Raw genomic sequence first — 19,778 nt, 5'->3', positions numbered from 1 at the left:
CAGAATCATGGAATGATAGAACAGAATCATGGAATGATAGAACAGAATCATGGAATGATGGAACAGAATCATGGAATGATGGAACAGAATCATGGAATAGAATCATGGAACAGAATAATGATACAATAGAATCATAGAATGATCAAACAGAATCATAGAATAGAATCATAGAATGATAGAAAAGAATCATGGAATGATAGAATCATGGAATGATAGAATAGAATCATGGAATCATAGAACGGAATCATAGAATAGAATAATAGAATGATAGAATAGAAGCATAGAATGATAGAATAGAATCATGGAATGATAAAACAGAATCATAGAATACTCCATGTGTTGACATGATGTTGAACTCTGTACTGTATTACTACTCAGCACTCCAAAGACCTACCCAGGCCACACAGCCTACCCAGGCCACACAGCCTACCCAGGCCACACAGCCTTCCCAGGCCACACAGCCTACCCAGGCCACACAGCCTACCCAGGCCACACAGGTACACTGCTGTGGTCACATGCGTGCGTATATGTGTAGCAGTAGGGACAGGGCCGTTACACTGTAAGAGATGTTGTCTGAAGTCTCACAGTGAACCGGTCTCTTTCCCTGCTGCTTCTACTCTTCAGAAAGAGAGGAAAAAGAGAGCTCCTGAATTGCTGCTAGTCCTCTACTTGTCAGCTATTACAACGAATGATACAGCTTTGAGTTAACGTTTAACAAACAAGCAATTGATTTATGTGTTGGGTGTTTATATCTGTGTATGTGTGTGTGTGTGTTGTCTTTGGTGTGTGTGTGTGCGCGCACTCTCCTGGAGTTGCAGCTACTTCCGAGCCAAGCCCAAAGCATGCTGGGATGGCGAAGCGTGATTCATCACTCCAGAGAATGCATTTCCACTGCACCAGAGTCCAATGGTGGCAAGCTTTACACCACCCCAGCCAAGGTTGGCATTGCGCATGGTGATCTTAGACTTCTGTGCAGCTGCTCGGCCATTGAAACCCATTTTATGAAGCTCCTAACAAACAGTTATTGTGCGGACAAGGCTTCCAGAGGCAGTTTGGAACTCAGTAGCGAGTGTTGCAACAAAGGACAGACAATTTTTACAGCCTACACACTTCAGCACTTGGCGGTGCCATACTGTGAGCTTGTGTGGCCTACCACTTCGCTGTTGAGCCGTTGTTGCTCCTAGACGTTTCCACTTCACAATAGCAGCACTTACAGTTGACCGGCGCAGCTCTAACAGGGCAGAAATTTAACAAACTGACTTGCTGACACACTGACTCGGTACCGGTACCCCTTGTATATAGCGTCGTTATTGTTATTTTTTTACTTTTTATATTTTACTTGAGTTTATTTGGTAAATATTTTCTTAACTCTTCTTGAACTGCACTGTTGGTTAAGGGCTTGTAAGTAAAGCATTTCACGGTAAGGTCTCCCCTTGTCGAATCCTATGACGGTGCCATGCTGAAAGTCACTGATCTCTTCAGAAAGGGCCATTACACTGCCAGTGTTTGTCTATGGAGATTGCATGGCTGTGTGCAACGGGTGTGACTGAAATAGCCAAATCCACTGATTTGAAGGGCTGTCCACATACTTGGCTCACATCTTGGCCATGTTCTGTTATAATCTCCACCCGGCACAGCCAGAAGAGGACTGGCCACCCCACATAGCCTGGTTCCTCTCTAGGTTTCTTCTTAGGTTTTGGCCTTTCTAGGGAGTTTTTCCTAGCCACCGTGCTTCTACACCTGCATTGCTTGCTGTTTGGGGTTTTAGGCTGGGTTTCTGTACAGCACTTTGAGATATCAGCTGATGTACGAAGGGCTATATAAATAAATTTGATTTGATACTTTTAGTGTACAGTGCGTTCAAAAAGTATTCAGACCCCTGGACTTTCTCCACATTTTATTACGTTACAGCCTTATTCTCAAATGGATTAAATAAAACATCCTCAATCTACACAGAATACCCCATAATGACAAAGCGAAAACCGGTTTAGATTGTTTTGCAAATTTACAAATTCTTGAAAACAGAAATATCTTATTTACATAAGTATTCAGACCTTTTGCTATGAGACTCAACATTGAGTTCAGGTACATCCTGTTTCCATTGATCATCCTTGAGATGTTTCTACAACTTCATTGGAGTCCATCTGTGGTCAATTAAATTGTTTGGACAGGATTTGGAAAGCCACACACCCGTCTACAAGTCCCACAGCTCACAGTGTATGTCAGAGCAAAAACCAAGACATGAAGCCGAAGGAACTGTCCGTAGGGCTCGGAGACAGGATTGTGTCGAGGCACAGATCTGGGGAAGGGTGCCAACACATGTCTTAATTATTAAAGGGCTCCAAGAACACAGTGGCCTCCATCATTCTTAAATGGAAGAAGTTTGGAACCACCAAGAGCAATCGTGGAGAAGGCCCTTGGTCAGAGGTGACCAAGAACCCGATGGTCACTCTGACAGAGCTCCAGAGTTCCTCTGTGGAGATGGGAGAACCTTCCAGAATGATAACCATCTCTGCAGCACTCCACCAATCAGGCCTTTATGGTAGAGTTACCAGACGGAAAAGGCACATGACAGCCCGCTTGGAGTTAGCCAAAATACACCTAAAGGACTCAGACCATGAGAAACAAGATTCTCTGCTCTGATGACACCAAGATGGAACTCTTTGGCCTGATTGCTAAGCGTCACACCTGCAGGAAACATGGCACCATCTCTACGGTGAAGATGGTGGTGGCAGCATCATACTGTGGGGATGTTTTTCAGCTGCAGGGACTGGAAGACTAGTCCGGATCGAGGCAAAGATGAGAGGCAAATTAGATCTTTGATGAAAACCTGCTCCAGAGCGCTTAGGACCTCAGACTGGGGTGAAGGTTCACCTTCCAACAAGACAACGACCCTAAGTACACAGCAAAGACAACGCAGGAGTAGGTTCAGGACAAGTCTCTGAATGTCCTTGAGTGGCCCAGCCAGAGCCCGGACTTGAACCCGATCGAACATATCTGGAGAGACCTGAAAATATCTGTGCAGCGACGCTCCCCTTCCAACCTGACAGCGCTTGAGAGGATCTGCAGAGAAGAAGGGGAGAAACTCCCCAAATACAGGTGTGCCAAGCTTATAGCGCCATACCCAAGAAGACTCAAGGCTGTAATAGCTGCCAAAAGGTGCTTCAACAAAGTACTGAGAAAATGGTCTGAAAACGTATGTAAATGTGATCTTTCAGTGTTTAATTTTTATGAATGTGCAAAAATGTATATAAAAAAAAAATATATATATTTTTACTTTATCGTTATGGGATATTGTGTATAGATTGATGAGGGGGGGGGGGGGGAACTATTTTAACGTAAAAAGGAATAAGTAAAGGGGTCTGAATACTTCCTGAAGGCATTGTATATCAGAGGTGCTGTGCAGCATCATTTATATACTCCAGTTGAGTTTTGTATGGATATGAAATTACTATAGAATATGTATTGATGTGTTTGAGCAGATTAAATTGATGTGGCTGATTTGACAGGTCACCTTTCTTAATGTTGTGGTGTCGTCTTGCTCTCTCATGCGTGTGCCACACACACACACACACACACACTTCTCAGTTTCCATGATCTTTAATAAAAGGCACATGTACAGCCATAGTGAGATGAGTCAGTGAGACGAAAAAGCATTAAAACACAGAAATACAAGACCTAGATAGGCCCGGAGGAGTCAGATCTATAGAAATACTCAACCTAAATAGGCCAGGAGGAGAGACAGAGCCATCACAGTAGATTCTACTTTTTAGTAACATCGTCATCTCAGCATCATTCAAGTAACTCTAACACTCTAAACACGTCACCATAGTAACGCCCCCCCCCCACACACACACACAAAAAAGTCCAGTTCCCAAAGTCAAAAGGTCCATGCAGGATTCCCCCCCCCCATTTAAAACCAGAGTCATGAGCTCGGTCTAGACAATCAGATCGTGAGTTAACCGGCAACAGTAGACACTGGCATAGTGGATGTTTTGGAGGTGGGACTTAAGTTTGAGCCATCAAAAATCGCTGAGCAGCTGTTCTTGCGATCATCGTCAGGACACCACACCTGCCCCACTCGCTGCAGAAGTTCACAACGAGAACGTGTAGGCTATATGGAAATATTTTACGCTCAAATTGAAAAAAAAAATAATAATCATTCAACTAAATGAGGATTTCATTCATCCCTAAATCAAGGTGTAGACTACATCTCACATTCCAGTGTTGAACTTGTAAACAAGGCTGCATGGGATCCCTGTTAATGTGACGGCATGCAGCCAATGGGAATGTCCGGATTTACTTGTGGATTTGACCACCAAAACAACCACTCTGCAGATGTTGGCTAAAGCGGATTTGATGGAACCAAGCCCTTAGTCCTGTGAAACAGGGTTGACCCGGTGGACCGTTCTGGTTCTCTTTTCCATCTTCCGGAGGGGAACCACCCTACTACAGGGGAACCTCCCCAAGATAATGCCCTAGGCTTTTAGCTTAGAGGACTAACACGGTCTTGTGGCACGCAGACAAACCGGATTCAAACCCAGTCTGTCACACTAGCTGGGGTTCCCTTCAGGTCCGTTTCAGGGTTCTGGGTTTTCCAGTACTAGCACGGCCCTACCAGAGCAGGAGGAGGAGTCCACACACACATACATACACAGATGTTGGTTTCTGAGCAGGCCTAAGAGGTCTGTCGATTGTATGTGTATGTGTGTGTGTGGCCATGCAAGTATCTGTTTATAGGGATGTGATCACTAGGGCCCTAAATGTATCTGTCTCAACACAAATGCACGCGAGCAACGCCGTGCACACACATGCGAGCGCACAGCCACACTAATACCAAACTAAAAAAAGGCTAAGTTCAAAGGAATTTAAATATTCAGGATTAAAAATAAATTTAAAAAAAGGAGGTATAAGTTAACTTTTGAGGTTAAATATATAAATCACAACTCATTTTTGAAGGACTAACTAAAAGGAGCATGCAAAACACTGCCATCTTGGCTCTGCTCTGGGTTGGTCTCCGAACAAAATGGACGGCTGTCCTAATAAAACAGACTAGGAGCAGGTCAGAGTTTATGTATACAAGTAACCCACCCTTCCATTCTATAGGACAGACGAGCTGAGTGGTCAACAGAGTTCAAAAGCTCACATTTTTGGAACACATACGCACACACATTTACTCAGAGTATCATCACACACACACACACACACACACACACACACACACACACACACACACACACGTATGGTTCATCCTGCTTTGGTGGGTATGAGCTACCTTTGGCTCTGGGGTCAAAGGGTGAAAGGTCAGACCGACTCAACTCCACAGGTACACCATCCTGTCTCCATAGCGACAACCCCCTCTCCCCTAACAACCCCATAGTAACAACTTCCTCAGTCCATACAGATGAATTCCCCTAGCAACACCATCCGGTCTCCAAAGCAACACTAAAAGCAGCACCTGAAATGGTGGGGTTCCCTAACTCTCTCAATATGTGGTCTCGTGGGCTGTGTGTGTGTGTTTAAAGAGGTATCAGTGGTGTCTCACTTTAAACTCAAACTTCTCTCTCCCTCACGTCCTCTACACGTCTCTCTCGGTCCTCTCCCTCCTCCTCCTCCTCCTCCTCGGCTGTCTATTTCTGGATCTGGAAGATGAAGAGTCGTAGGTTGATGTTCTTGGCGGCCAGTAGTTTGTTACACTCCACAGAGTCGGTGATGGGCAGGGGGACGTAGTCGGTCTCGTTGGTGTCGTTGCTGAACGCGTGATGGTGAATCACAGGCTTGATCCTCACGTCGTCGTACGGACCTTTCAACAGCAGGAAGGAACACTCTATAGCAGAGTTCACCTAGAAGGAGGAGGGTGAACGTTAGAGAGAGAGCGAGTCGAGAGCGAGCGTGCGCGCGCGTGTGTGTGTGTACCTTGCTCTTGAGGATGAGTTGGAAGGAGAGGGTGCGTTTGCAGGAGAGGTTAGGATTGCGTTCAGAGTCGTTGACTCTGGCCTTCAGTACCCAGGTCTGGTTCAACACGGTGAAACGAGGACTCTCGTAGTACAGGCGGGTGATGAAGTCATCTGTTCGGTACGGCCTGAACTGGACCTCTGGACGGGGGAGAGAGAAGGGGAAAGACTCATGTTTTCTGTGTGTGTGACTGGCCCTTTCAGACAGATTTAAATTATTGTCCTGAAGTCAGATACTCAAATCAAATCAAATTTTATTTGTCACATACACATGGTTAGCAGATGTTAATGCGAGTGTAGCGAAATGCTTGTGCTTCTAGTTCCGACAATGCAGTAATAACCAACGAGTAATCTAACCTAACAATTCCACAACTGCTACCTTATACACACACAAGTGTAAAGGGATGAAGAATATGTACATAAAGATATATGAATGAGTGATGGTACAGAACAGCATAGGCAAGATACAGTAGATGGTATCGAGTACAGTATATACATATGAGATGAGTAATGTAGGGTATGTAAACAAAGTGGCATAGTTTAAGTGGCTAGTGATACATGTATTACATAAAGATGCAGTAGATGATAGAGTACAGTATATACATATACATATGAGATGGGTAATGTAGGGAATGTAAACATTATATTAAGTGGCATTGTTTAAAGTGGCTAGTGATACATTTTTTACATCAATTTCCATTATTAAAGTGGCTGGAGTTGAGTCAGTATGTTGGCAGCAGCAACTCAATGTTAGTGGTGGCTGTTTAACAGTCTGATGGCCTTGAGATAGAAGCTGTTTACCAGTCTCTCGGTCTCAGCTTTGATGCACCTGTACTGATCTCGCCTTCTGGATGATAGCGGGGTGAACAAGCAGTGGCTCGGGTGGGTGTTGTCCTTGATGATCTTTATGGCCTTTCTGTGACATCGGGTGGTGTAGGTGTCCTGGAGGGCAGGTAGTTTGCCCCCGGTGATGCGTTGTGCAGACCTCACTACCCTCTGGAGAGCCTTACGGTTGTGGGCGGAGCAGTTGCCGCACCAGGCGGTGATACAGCCCGACAGGATGCTCTCGATTGTGCATCTGTAAAAGTTTGTGAGTGCTTTTGGTGACAAGCCGAATTTCTTCAGCCTCCTGAGGTTGAAGAGGCGCTGCTGCGCCTTCTTCACAACGCTGTCTGTGTGGGTGGACCAATTCAGTTTGTCCTTGATGTGTACGCCGAGGAACTTAAATCCTTCTACCCTCTCCACTACTGTCCCGTCAATGTGGATAGGGGGGTGCTCCCTCTGCTGTTTCCTGAAGTCCACGATCATCTCCTTTGTTTTGTTGACAATGAGTGTGTGGTTGTTTTCCTGAAACCACACTCAAAGGGCCCTCACCTCCTCCCTGTAGGCCGTCTCGTCGTTGTTGGTAATCAAGCCTACCACTGTAGTGTCGTCTGCAAACTTGATGATTGAGTTGGAGGCGTGCATGGCCACGCAGTCATGGGTGAATACCGAGTACAGGAGAGGGCTCAGAACACACCCTTGTGGGGCCCCAGTGTTGAGGATCAGCGGGGTGGAGATGTTAGCTACCGTCACCACCTGGGGGCGGCCCGTCAGGAAGTCCAGGACCCAGTTGCGCAGGGCGGGGGACGATACCCAAGGTCTCGAGCTTGATGGCGAATTTGGAGGGTACTATGGTGTTGAATGCCGAGCTGTAGTCGAACAGCATTCTCACAGGTATTCCTCTTGTCCAGATGGGTTAGGGCAGTGTGCAGTGTGGTTGCGTTGTCTGTGGACCTATTGGGGCGGTAAGCAAATTGGAGTGGGTCTAGGGTGTCAGGTAGGGTGGAGGTGATATGGTCCTTGACTAGTCTCTCAAAGCACTTCATGATGACGGAAGTGAGTGCTACGGGGCGGTAGTCGTTTAGTTCAGTTACCTTAGCTTTCTTGGGAACAGGAACAATGGTGGACCTCTTGAAGCATCTGGGAACAGCAGACTGGGATAGGGATTGATTGAATATGTCCGTAAACACACCAGCCAGCTAGTCTGCGCATGCTCTGAGGACGCGGCTGGGGATGCCGTCTGGGCCTGTAGCCTTGCGAGGGTTACAACGTTTAACTGTTTTACTCTCATCGGCTGCAGTGAAGGAGAGTCCAAGTTTGGTTGCGGGCCGTGTCAGTGGCACTGTATTGTCCTCAAAGCGAGCATAAAAGTTATTTAGTCTGTCTGGAAGCAAGACATCCTGGTCCGCGACGGGGCTGGTTTTCTTTTTGTAATCCGTGATTGACTGTAGACCCTGTCACATACCTCTTGTGTCTGAGCTGTTGAATTGCGACTATACTTTGTCTCTATACCGACGCTTAGCTTGTTTGATTGCCTTGCGGAGGGAATAGCTACACTGTTTGTATTCGGTCATGTTTCCGGTCACCTTGCCCTGGTTAAAAGCAGTGGTTCGCGCTTTCAGTTTTGCGCGAATGCTGCCATCAATCCACAGTTTCTGGTTTGGGAATGTTTTAATCGTTTCTGTGGGTATAACATCGTCAATGCACTTTCTAATAAACTCGCTCACCGAATCAGCGTATTTGTCAATGCTGTTGTTGGACGCAATGCGGAACATATCCCAATCCACGTGTGTGTATGACAGTGTGTACTGTGGATTAGGGCTGTTACGGTGACCGCATTACTGCCACACCGGCGGTCACGAGTCATGAAGGCAGTCAAATGTCACGTTACCGTTTAGTCACGGTAACTAGGCTTCTCCAAACTGTGATGCTGCTGATGGTCATTAGTAGCCGACCAAACTTGCTAATACCGCCACACCGGGGGTCACGAGTCATGAAGGCAGTCAAATGTCACGTTACCGTTTAGTCACGGTAACTAGGCTTCTCCAAACTGTGATGCTGCTGATGGTCATTAGTAGCCGACCAAACTTGCTCACTGCCTGGTTCTCAGCACTCCCTCTAATCACTCTGACATCAATGCAAATGTAATTTAAAAAATGTAATCAAACACTTCATGAGAACCCATGAGCTCATGTTGCACACCATTTCTATAGGCTATGCTATTGTGTGAGAAAACAGAGTGATGGCCTCTATTAAAAAGAGGAGGATCCCATCAGCTTTCTATAGGCTAGGCCTACTATATTTATTTCTCAACGTTCCTAATGTTAAGCACATCACTTCTCTTTACAACAGGAGTAGAGCCTACCTGACTGGCATGAAAATGAACCACGGGAAAAGGGTTCTTCATTTACTATTTAAGTGCACAGATGACATGTATTTTTTCCTGCTGCCCCTGTTTTGATACAGGTGCATGATAATGGTCCATTCTAAATTAAAACAAATGTCACACATATATATTATTTAGTATATGTAAAGACAATATTAATTCAAGAATAGTGTGATGGGTGACAATATTAGCCTATCACGTCTGAATTATATATATTATTTAGTATATGTAAAGACAATATTAAATCAAGAATAGTGTGATGGGTGACAATATTAGCCTATCACGTCTGAATTATATATATTATTTAGTATATGTAAAGACAATATTAGCCTATCACTTCTGAATTATATATATTATTTAGTATATGTAAAGACAATATTAGCCTATCACTTCTGAATTATATATATTATTTAGTATATGTAAAGACAATATTAAATTATATATCATCACTTGGCCAGCGTAAGAAACTGCCTTTTTTTTGTGCAAATTTTTCAAATCATAGTGACACACCTCATGTCGTCTAGCCCATAAAGCCTATATGTTTTGATAAGGTTTGTAGCACAACTAAAGTGGCCAAATAACTTCTTAAAATGAAGCACATTAATCCACTTTACAAGGGGGCCGCAAAAGGCATGTTTTTTTTTTAGGGTGCATTACGGCCAAAGGGGATGCCGCCGTGAAATTCGAGGCATTATCAAGTGCTTGTCAAATTGTGAATGAGAGACTGATGAAGTGTGTACAGTCTGTGCAACAACAAAAAAAACAAAAGCAGAGCCTTTCAAGCTACTTTTTTCATGAGTCACATCATGCAGCCTTACAATGTATTAATAATGTAAGCATATAGCCCAACGTTTATAGAACAAAGGCACATTAATAACTCTAAATTAAGCAGACAGGAGGACCCATTTCTTTGTTAACCGCTCAACACAGAATAGCTGCATGTGCGCAATTCCTCAAATCGTAAGGAGAAAATATTTATAGTTTATTCAGCTCTTTTTTTCAAATTTAATTCTTCATAATATAAAAATAATGCCACGGAATTCTAAGCAAATGTTGTCTGTTAAATGATCTAGTGTAGCCCACAGCCATATGACATAGCCAGATCAGGGCCTAACATAAGGACAACACAGAGGATTCTGTTCTTCTGAAATATACTACATTTTTCTTCATATCATGTTTCTTTAGACCTGTCTAAAATAAATAACGGATTTATTGTGGAAGTGTAGGCTGTTTTACTTGGATTCATTAGACTTTTAAAAAATGTAGATGTTCCAAAAGGTCTGCATCGGTGTGTGGAAGCTAGGAGATGCTAAATGTGTTTATGTAAATGAACTGTCAATTACCGGGAGACAGACGGTTATTTGCTTGACAATCACCGGCTGATGAAGTTTCGTGACCGCAACAGACCTGTGGAAGTCAGGTACTGCGTGTATCACAGCCTCCTCAATCACTTGTTATAGCCACCGTTTACAGGCCTCCTGAGCCATATACAGTGTTCCTTACTGAGCACCCTGAACCTTGTAGTCAGGGCAGATAATATTCAAGTTTTTTTAGTGACACAGAACAAATCCAACAAGGTTTTCGGAGCCGTCATCGACTCGGTGGGTTGTGTCTAACATGTCCGCCAGACCAACGCATTGCCAGAGTCATACCCTGGGTCTAGTTTAGTCTGGTGGATATAAACATTCTGGATCCAAATGTTTTTCCTCATCATCCTGGAAGATTAGAAAATACCTGAGCCCAGATCAAGGCTCTGCATCGGTCCTCGTGCTTCTAGGCTCCTCCTCCTCCTCACCACATTCTTTTGGAAAGATTGGAAACCCTACAATTTGTCTGCACAGACAAGTTCTTACTTGTTTAGAGTTTAACTGTCAGAAAGATATCATTTTGTCTCTGTGGATGGTTTATCCTCTGACAAATTAAATGTAAGTTCCGTTTTAGGTCCACTATTGTTTTCACTATATATTCTACATCCTGGTGATGTCATTCAGAAAGACAATATCAACTTTCACGGCTATGCGGATGCAACACAGCTGTACATTTCGATGAAACATGGTGAAGCCCCACAATTGCCTACCCTGGAAGCCTGAGTTTTTTTTAACTCTTGACAAAAACAGAGATGCTAGTTCTAGGTCCCAAGAAAGAAAGATCTGCTGTTGGATCTGACAATTAATCTTGATGGATGGACAGTCGTCTCAAATAAAACTGAAGGACCTCAGTGTTACGAACACGTCAAGAATATTTCAAGGATAGCTCCCCCCATTGTCGTAACATTGCAAAAACACTAAACTTTTTGTAAAATAAAATTATGCAGAAAAGCAAATCCATGCTTTTGTCACTTCTAGATTGGACTACTGCGATGCTCTACTTTTCGGCTCCCCGGATAAAGCATTAAATAAACTTCTGTTAGCGCTAAACACAGCTGCTTGAATCTCTACACTCCACAGCTGCTAGAATCTCTACACTACACAGCTGCTAGAATCTCTACACAACACAGCTGCTAGAATCTCTACACAACACAGCTGCTAGAATCTCTACACAACACAGCTGCTAGAATCTCTACACAACACAGCTGCTAGAATCTCTACACAGCTGCTAGAATCTCTACACAGCTGCTAGAATCTCTACACAGCTGCTAGAATCTCTACACAGCTGCTAGAATCTCTACACAGCTGCTAGAATCTCTACACAGCTGCTAGAATCTCTACACTACACAGCTGCTAGAATCTCTACACTACACAGCTGCTAGAATCTCTACACTACGCAGCTGCTAGAATCTCTACACAGCTGCTAGAATCTCTACACTACACAGCTGCTAGAATCTCTACACAACACAGCTGCTAGAATCTCTACACAGCTGCTAGAATCTCTACACAGCTGCTAGAATCTCTACACAGCTGCTAGAATCTCTACACAGCTGCTAGAATCTCTACACAGCTGCTAGAATCTCTACACAGCTGCTAGAATCTCTACACAGCTGCTAGAATCTCTACACTGGCTTCCTGTTGAGGCTAGGTCTGATTTCACAGTCAGCAATAAAACATATTTAGAATTTTAAAAGTGTAAAGGTTTTACTGCTAACCTACAAAGCATTACACGGGCTTGCTCCTCCCCATCTCTCCGAGTTGGTCCTGCAGTACATACCTACAAGTACGCCACGGTCACAAGACGCAGGCCTCCTTACTGTCCCTAGAATTTCTAAGCAAACAGCTGGAGGCAGAGCTTTCTCCTATAGAGCTCCATTTTTATGGTATGGTCTGAATACCCATGTGAGAGACACAGACTCGGGCTCTACTTTTAAGTCTTTACTGAAGACTCATCTCTTCAGTTCGTCCTATGACTGAGTGTCGTCTGGCCCAGGGGTGCGAAGGTGAACGGAAAGGCACTGGAGCGACGAACCGCCCTTGCCATCTCTGCCTAGTCGGCTCCCCTCTCTGCACTGGGATTCTCTGCCTCTAAACCCTATTACAGGGGCTCAGTCACTGGCTTACTAGTGCTCTCGCGTGCCGTACCCATAAAAGGCTTTTCTCGCTATACTCAACATGTGTGTTGAGTCACTGACATGATCTTCCTGTCCGGTCTTGCGCCCCGTTGGACTCATGCGGTGGAGGAGATCTTCGTGGGCTGTACTCAGCCTCGTCTCCGGGTGGTAAGATGGTGGTCTGTTGGAATCCCTCTAGTCGTGTGGTGGCTGTGCTTTGGCAAAGTGGGTGGGGTTATATCCTGTCTGGTTGGCCCTGTCTGAGGTTATCGTCAGACCACCCGTCCGTCCGTCCATCCATCTCAGCCTCCAGTATCTATGCTGTAATAGTGTATGTGCCGGGGGGCTAGGGTCAGTCTGACCTGTCTGGCGAAATTCTGGTGTCCTGTGGGAACTTAAGTATGCTCCCATCTCTCTCTCTCTTTAGGAGGACCTGAGCCCTAGGACCATGCCTCAGGACCATGCCTCAGGACCATGCCTCAGGACCATGCCTCAGGACCATGCCTCAGGACCATGCCTCAGGACCATGCCTCAGGACCATGCCTCGTGGTTGTCCCCAGCCCACCTGGTCATGCTGTTGCTCCAGTTTCAACTGTTTTGCCTGCAGCTATGGATCCCCTGACCTGTTCACCAGACGTGCTACCTTTTCTAGGACCTGCTGTTCTCAACCCGCTCTCTCTCTACTGTACCTGCTGTTCTCGACCCCCTCTCTCTCTACTGTACCTGCTGTTCTCGACACCCCCCTCTCTCTACTGTACCTGCTGTTCTCGACCCCCTCTCTCTCTACTGTACCTGCTGTTCTCGACCCCCTCTCTCTCTACTGTACCTGCTGTTCTCGACCCCCTCTCTCTCTACTGTACCTGCTGTTCTCGACCCCCCCCTCTCTCTACTGTACCTGCTGTTCTCGACCCCCCCCTCTCTCTACAGTACCTGCTGTTCTCGACCCCCCCTCTCTCTCTCTCTACAGTACCTGCTGTTCTCGACCCCCCTCTCTCTCTCTCTACAGTACCTGCTGTTCTCGACCCCCCTCTCTCTCTCTCTCTACAGTACCTGCTGTTCTCGACCCCCTCTCTCTCTCTCTCTCTACAGTACCTGCTGTTCTCGACCCCTCTCTCTCTCTACAGTACCTGCTGTTCTCGACCCCCTCTCTCTCTACAGTACCTGCTGTTCTCGACCCCCTCTCTCTCTACTGTACCTGCTGTTCTCGACCCCCCCCTCTCTCTACTGTACCTGCTGTTCTCGACCCCCTCTCTCTCTACTGTACCTGCTGTTCTCGACCCCCTCTCTCTCTCTACAGTACCTGCTGTTCTCGACCCCCTCTCTCTCTACTGTACCTGCTGTTCTCGACCCCCTCTCTCTCTACTGTACCTGCTGTTCTCGACCCCCTCTCTCTCTACTGTACCTGCTGTTCTCGACCCCCCCCCTCTCTCTACTGTACCTGCTGTTCTCGACCCCCCCCTCTCTCTACAGTACCTGCTGTTCTCGACCCCCCCTCTCTCTCTCTACAGTACCTGCTGTTCTCGACCCCCTCTCTCTCTCTACAGTACCTGCTGTTCTCGACCCCCTCTCTCTCTCTCTCTCTCTCTCTACAGTACCTGCTGTTCTCGACCCCCTCTCTCTCTCTACAGTACCTGCTGTTCTCGACCCCCTCTCTCTCTCTACAGTACCTGCTGTTCTCGACCCCCCTCTCTCTACTGTACCTGCTGTTCTCGACCCCCCTCTCTCTACAGTACCTGCTGTTCTCGACCCCCTCTCTCTCTCTCTACAGTACCTGCTGTTCTCGACCCCCTCTCTCTCTCTCTACAGTACCTGCTGTTCTCGACCCCCTCTCTCTCTCTACAGTACCTGCTGTTCTCGACCCCCTCTCTCTCTACAGTACCTGCTGTTCTCGACCCCCTCTCTCTCTACTGTACCTGCTGTTCTCGACCCCCCCTCTCTCTACAGTACCTGCTGTTCTCAACCCCCTCTCTCTCTCTACTGTACCTGCTGTTCTCGACCCCCTCTCTCTCTCTACTGTACCTGCTGTTCTCGACCCCCTCTCTCTCTCTACTGTACCTGCTGTTCTCGACCCCCTCTCTCTCTACTGTACCTGCTGTTCTCGACTCCCTCTCTCTCTACTGTACCTGCTGTTCTTGACCCCCTCTCTACAGTACCTGCTGTTCTCGACCCCCTCTCTCTCTCTACTGTACCTGCTGTTCTCGACCCCCTCTCTCTCTCTACAGTACCTGCTGTTCTCGACCCCCTCTCTCTCTACTGTACCTGCTGTTCTCGACTCCCTCTCTCTCTACTGTACCTGCTGTTCTTGACCCCCTCTCTACAGTACCTGCTGTTCTCGACCCCCTCTCTCTCTCTCTACTGTACCTGCTGTCTTGACCTCTGATTTCTCAGCTATGAAAAGCCAACTGATATTTACTCAACAGGTGCCCACCTGTTGCACCCTCTACAAGCACTGTGATTATTATTTGACCCAGCTGGTCATCTATAAACGTTGGAACATCTTGAAGAACAGTCTGGCCTTAATGGCCATGTTCTGTTATAATCTCCACCCGGCACAGCCAGAAGAGGACTAGCCACCCCTCAGAGTCTGGTTCCTCTCTACGTTTCTTCCTAGGTTCCTGCCTTTCTAGGGAGTTTTACTAGCCACCGTGCTTCTCCATGTACATTGCTTGCTGTTTAGGGTTTTAGGCTGGGTTTCTGTACAGCACTTTGTGACATCTGCTGATGTAAAAAGGGCTTTATAAATCAATGTAATTTGATTTGACAGTGTGGAAGTAAGGTATTGTGTGTGTGACAGTGTGTACCTAGCCTACCTGTGAAGCCTATCTTCTCGTAACAGAGCAGGGAGAATATAGAGTTGTAAAGGGTTAGTTCTCTGCTGTGGCTCTGGTCCATCTCCCCCAGGATGCCCATCAGCTCTGTGCCAGTCTTGGTGGGATGGCAGCACTCCTCCTCGTGGGCCGGTAGCTCGTGGAACGGTCCCTTCCATGGGCAGCCAATCCGCTTATACTTACACTGCGTCACCCTGGCAACACATCAGGAAGTGGGAGTTTAGGGCCAATCATGGGAGTGCATCGCTTAAAGCCAGATCTGCAAACACGGAGGGGTTAGGGCCAAGGGGGAGGGGTAAGAAGTGATTTGGGACCGGCTGTATAAGTTCTGCTGGTTCTGTCATTGACCCTATTGCAGATGTTGTCTGGTAGGGTGTGTTATTGCTGAGCGATTAACTAAAATATTGGTTATTTTTTGTTTATTTAAAATTTAAAAAAATGGCCCTTTTTCTCCCCAATTTTGTGGTATCCAATTGTTAGTAGCTACTATCTTGTCTCATCGCTACAACTCCCGTACGGGCTCGAGAGAGACGAAGGTTGAAAGTCATGCGTCCTCCGATACACAACCCAACCAAGCCGCACTGCTTCTTAACACAGCGCTCATCCAACCCGGAAGCCAGCCGCACCAATGTGTCAGAGGAAACACCGTGCACCTGGCAACCTTGGTTAGCGTGCACTGCGCCCGGCCCGCCACAGGAGTCGCTGGTGCGCGATGAGACAAGGATTTCCCTTCCCGGCCGAACCCTCCCTAACCCGGACGATGCTAGGCCAATTGTGCATCGCTCCATGGACCTCCCGGTCGCGGCCGGTTACGACAGAGCCTGGGCGGGAACCCAGAGTCTCTGATGGCACAGCTAGCGCTGCAGCACAGCGCCCTTAACCACTCCGCCACCCGGGAGGCCCTATTTTATTTATTTTTTTAACAAGTAATTGAATTATTTTAATTGTGTTCATTTTTTTCCTGTGAGCTCAATGCACACATTGCACAGTTTCTCTAGAGATAAATCAGATCCAGCCTGAACTGTGAGATGTAGTAGGAAGTTGTAATTTCTAATATTATACATAGCTGAACAAAGAAAACGTGGTAACTAACTACAATGACCATAATCCATTGAGCACCTATTTGTCCGGTGTGTGTGTTTCTTTTACACCTGCTACGGAATAGACAGAAGACTGTGCAATCGAGAGCAGCTGTTGCTTCACCGGGTATCTTTACCTGAAAATACATGATCTAAGTGATTGATCGTTGGTATTCAGCAGTCATAAAAGTAGGCCTTATTTACTTTGAAGAACTACTAAAATATTGATATTGTCAGACAGCAGCTCGTAATATCAATAAATTATCACTAATAAGCAGTAATGGGCAGTCATTACCATCATGGGACTCTTATTAATTGTTATATTCTGTGTTGTTACAGAATTCAACCCACATAATTCATTTAATGTTTAAAAAAAATTATAGAACCAAAACGACCTCAAAACACTAATCGCTCAGCACTAGTGTTAGTGTGTGTGTGTGTGTGTGTACCAATGAGGTGTGTACCTGTCTTGACACTCCTCTTTCTGGTGCCTCTCTAGGCTGGAGCGAGGAAACTGTTTGAGACAGAAGGGACAGTCTGTGGGCAGCTCACTCACAGCCTTCTCTACAGCCAGGTTCCTACAACACAGAGACTTGGTGATCTCACACCTGGGGGGTGGTGGAGAGAGAAAGATGGGGCACACTCAATCAACCAATTATGTACTGAACAAAAAAAATATAGAAAAACACACCATGCAACAATTTAAAAGATTTTACATATATCAATTAATCACTCAGTCAATTCAAGTGCATCTGTAAACTGTGCGTGCATGTACAGACCTGCAGTTAGGACACGTGGCCTGCTCCTCTTTCAGACGAGAGTCAGCCAGCAGGTGGATGAAACAACCAGCACACATCAGGTGACCGTTGGTGCACTGTAGAGCAGAGAGGAAAGGGTTAATGTAGGTGTGTCCATACCGTTGACATGAGTCTTTAGAAATCAGTGTTAATATGCTCATTTGCTTTGGGGTGGGGAGAGCATCTCGTGGTTATTTGAGGGCATGCTACTCAGTCTCACAACACAGTAAACTGGGTAAGAGAGGAGAGTAGTTCACTGTGTAAGGTGACATCTTGGGGCTTTCCTATTTCCTAGGGGGGTTAGCCTGGGATAATCAATGTGCAGAACAAACATCTGCAGGTGTTCATGTCTTGTTGGCAAATCTGAATAGAAATGGCTCACGTGCCATTTTGAACACCTACATCCTGAGGATTTATAGATCATCTCTTTTGCAGCGCTGAGTACTGTCTACCTGTATTATTTATAGGTCATAATTTCTCTGTACAGCGCTGAGCACTGGCTAACCCTTCTGAACACGGTATCTACTGAGCTAGCGGCTAGCCTGCGTCCCTGGGCCCAACATCCTCTCTTCACCCATCTAGCTAACGTTGCAGCCCACGACAGGTGCCTAATCAGTAGGCTTACAGATTTTCCTCAACCCCTACTTTATGCCTGACATTCCTAACCTGTGAAGCTAAATAGACATGTTATTTGGGTCTATTTAATACGAAGTTAGTTAGCTCGCTGGCTAATATTGACTAGTGGGACAGAGTTGGTAGGCCAGGACAGGTGTTTGACAGCATTTACCTGATAAACGGAGGCTTTGGGCAGATCTAAACACACCGTACAGCACAGCACTGAATACAGCCTCTCTTCCAGCTTTCCCGACTCTCCCTCCGGCAATCTCATCCGCTTCTTGGGCGGCGGCTCGTCCGGGTCCGAATCGGGCCCGAGTCCCTCTCCTCTTCGAAAGCCCACCTCCTCTTGCATTGACGGCCCACCGACCACTGTCTCCAGAGCTGCCCCCACCGCACCAACCCCCAGGCCGCCTGAGGAGCCTGGAGCTGCCGCGACGCCCACCTCACCACGCTCTTCCATCGAGGACATGGTGGGTGGTGTTTGTCAGGCGTAATCTAGCGACCTGTTAGCTAGCTGGCAGATTTAGCGACCCCAGGCTCGGCAAGGGAAAGCCAGGACAGCTGGAATGGACGTTAGCTAGTGAGTTAGCTAGTTAGCTAGCTAGTTAGTAAGCAATGTTGCGCAATACGCGTTGAATTTAACAAACGGACGTTTTAGTAATTTTCCAAAATAGTTTTTTTTTTGGATGGTCGTTTTCGTATAGAAATGTAGCGCTGTTCACTGGCAGTTTTAACGAATATATTCAGCTAGCTACATGCTATAGCTAACAAGCTCACAAAAACACTCCGGTCCTCGCCCTCGTCTAGCTAGAACAAAACAACCCGTCAGAGATGTTTTTGTGTTGTCAAGTCGCAGTTATTTGCCGTGACAGCGCATGAGCGGCCGTTCATAACGGCCCGGTTCGGCTGGTCGGTAAACGGGTTTTTTTCTCCCCCCCCTGTTGTCAGCTCGCTATCCACTGGACCTCCGGGACGTGTCAGTTTTGGAGAGAAAAAATCAGAGAGATGTTCAGACAGGTCGCTAGGATTTGCCTAGTTGAACTACACAGACATCTTTGTTTTTCTCCTGTCCGGACCCTCCCCTCCTCCTCCTCTCCCCGACTTCACTACACCCTAGCTCGGCTGCACCTTCCAATCCTAACCGGTGTTACTCAGCTATGGTCACAAAAACAGCAAATCCCGAGTTTCGTTGCTTGATAAACTGTCAATATTTTTGCCAGCTGCTGTTATGGCCTCCCTTGACAGTCCTTGAGCTGCGTCCCAGATTGGCTAACAGTGGAATGGTTATTTTTTGTTATTTTTTTTGTAGCAGATGACTTGGGGGGGTATTTAAACAGTGGGTGCGCATGCGCGGTTGCGGTCTGCAGGGTGCGTGTGGGGGACCGGGTAGAATTTTGGACTTGAAAGGTGACCAGAACCCGATATGCGACAAAATGGAGCACCTCACCTGAAGGGCATCACCTGCCTAGACACGGCTAGACATAATCTGACATCATGCTACCTGAAACCCTGGTTGCCCCTGCACCATTGATAGCCAACTAAATTTAGCAACAATAGGCCTATATATATCCATCATTTGTCAAATGATGTAATAGACTAACACATTGGGTGATAGCAGCAGAACCCAGGTGTTGTGATCTTGTTGATAATTATTATTACACTTTTTGGTCACAAAAAACATTGCCACAACTGTTTATCTTGTGTCTGACACTGAAGATAAACAGTCAAAAGGTGGTGTTAGAAGGGGGTAATGAGGAGGCCTGGTGTCAGCTATCTGATTGGGCAGGGTGGGGTCGCAGCCTGGGATTGGCCA

The 19,778-nt window shown here is 46.4% G+C and overlaps 1 protein-coding gene across 2 annotated transcripts; it reads right to left on the bottom strand.

Moving 5' to 3' along the window:
* Positions 1-3,581: 3,581 nt before the first annotated feature.
* On the bottom strand, positions 3,582-19,261 carry LOC135549544 (zinc finger TRAF-type-containing protein 1-like). 2 transcript variants are annotated; one of them, XM_064979586.1, is made up of 6 exons: positions 18,135-19,261; positions 17,330-17,424; positions 17,015-17,158; positions 15,445-15,665; positions 5,917-6,095; positions 3,582-5,843 (listed from the first exon to the last, which is right to left on the bottom strand). In XM_064979586.1, the coding sequence occupies exons 1-6, from the start codon at positions 18,432-18,434 to the stop codon at positions 5,631-5,633; spliced, it is 1,152 nt and encodes a 383-aa protein (XP_064835658.1). In that variant the 5' UTR covers positions 18,435-19,261; the 3' UTR covers positions 3,582-5,630. The 2 variants fall into 2 exon arrangements, with proteins under 2 accessions (XP_064835658.1, XP_064835659.1); XM_064979587.1 differs by having other exon boundaries at positions 15,454-15,665.
* Between the last annotated feature and the right edge of the window lie 517 nt (positions 19,262-19,778).

Source organism: Oncorhynchus masou, chromosome 12 (assembly GCF_036934945.1).
Source record: "Oncorhynchus masou masou isolate Uvic2021 chromosome 12, UVic_Omas_1.1, whole genome shotgun sequence".
NCBI lineage: Eukaryota > Metazoa > Chordata > Actinopteri > Salmoniformes > Salmonidae > Oncorhynchus > Oncorhynchus masou.
This window is presented reverse-complemented; position numbering and strand designations above follow the sequence as displayed.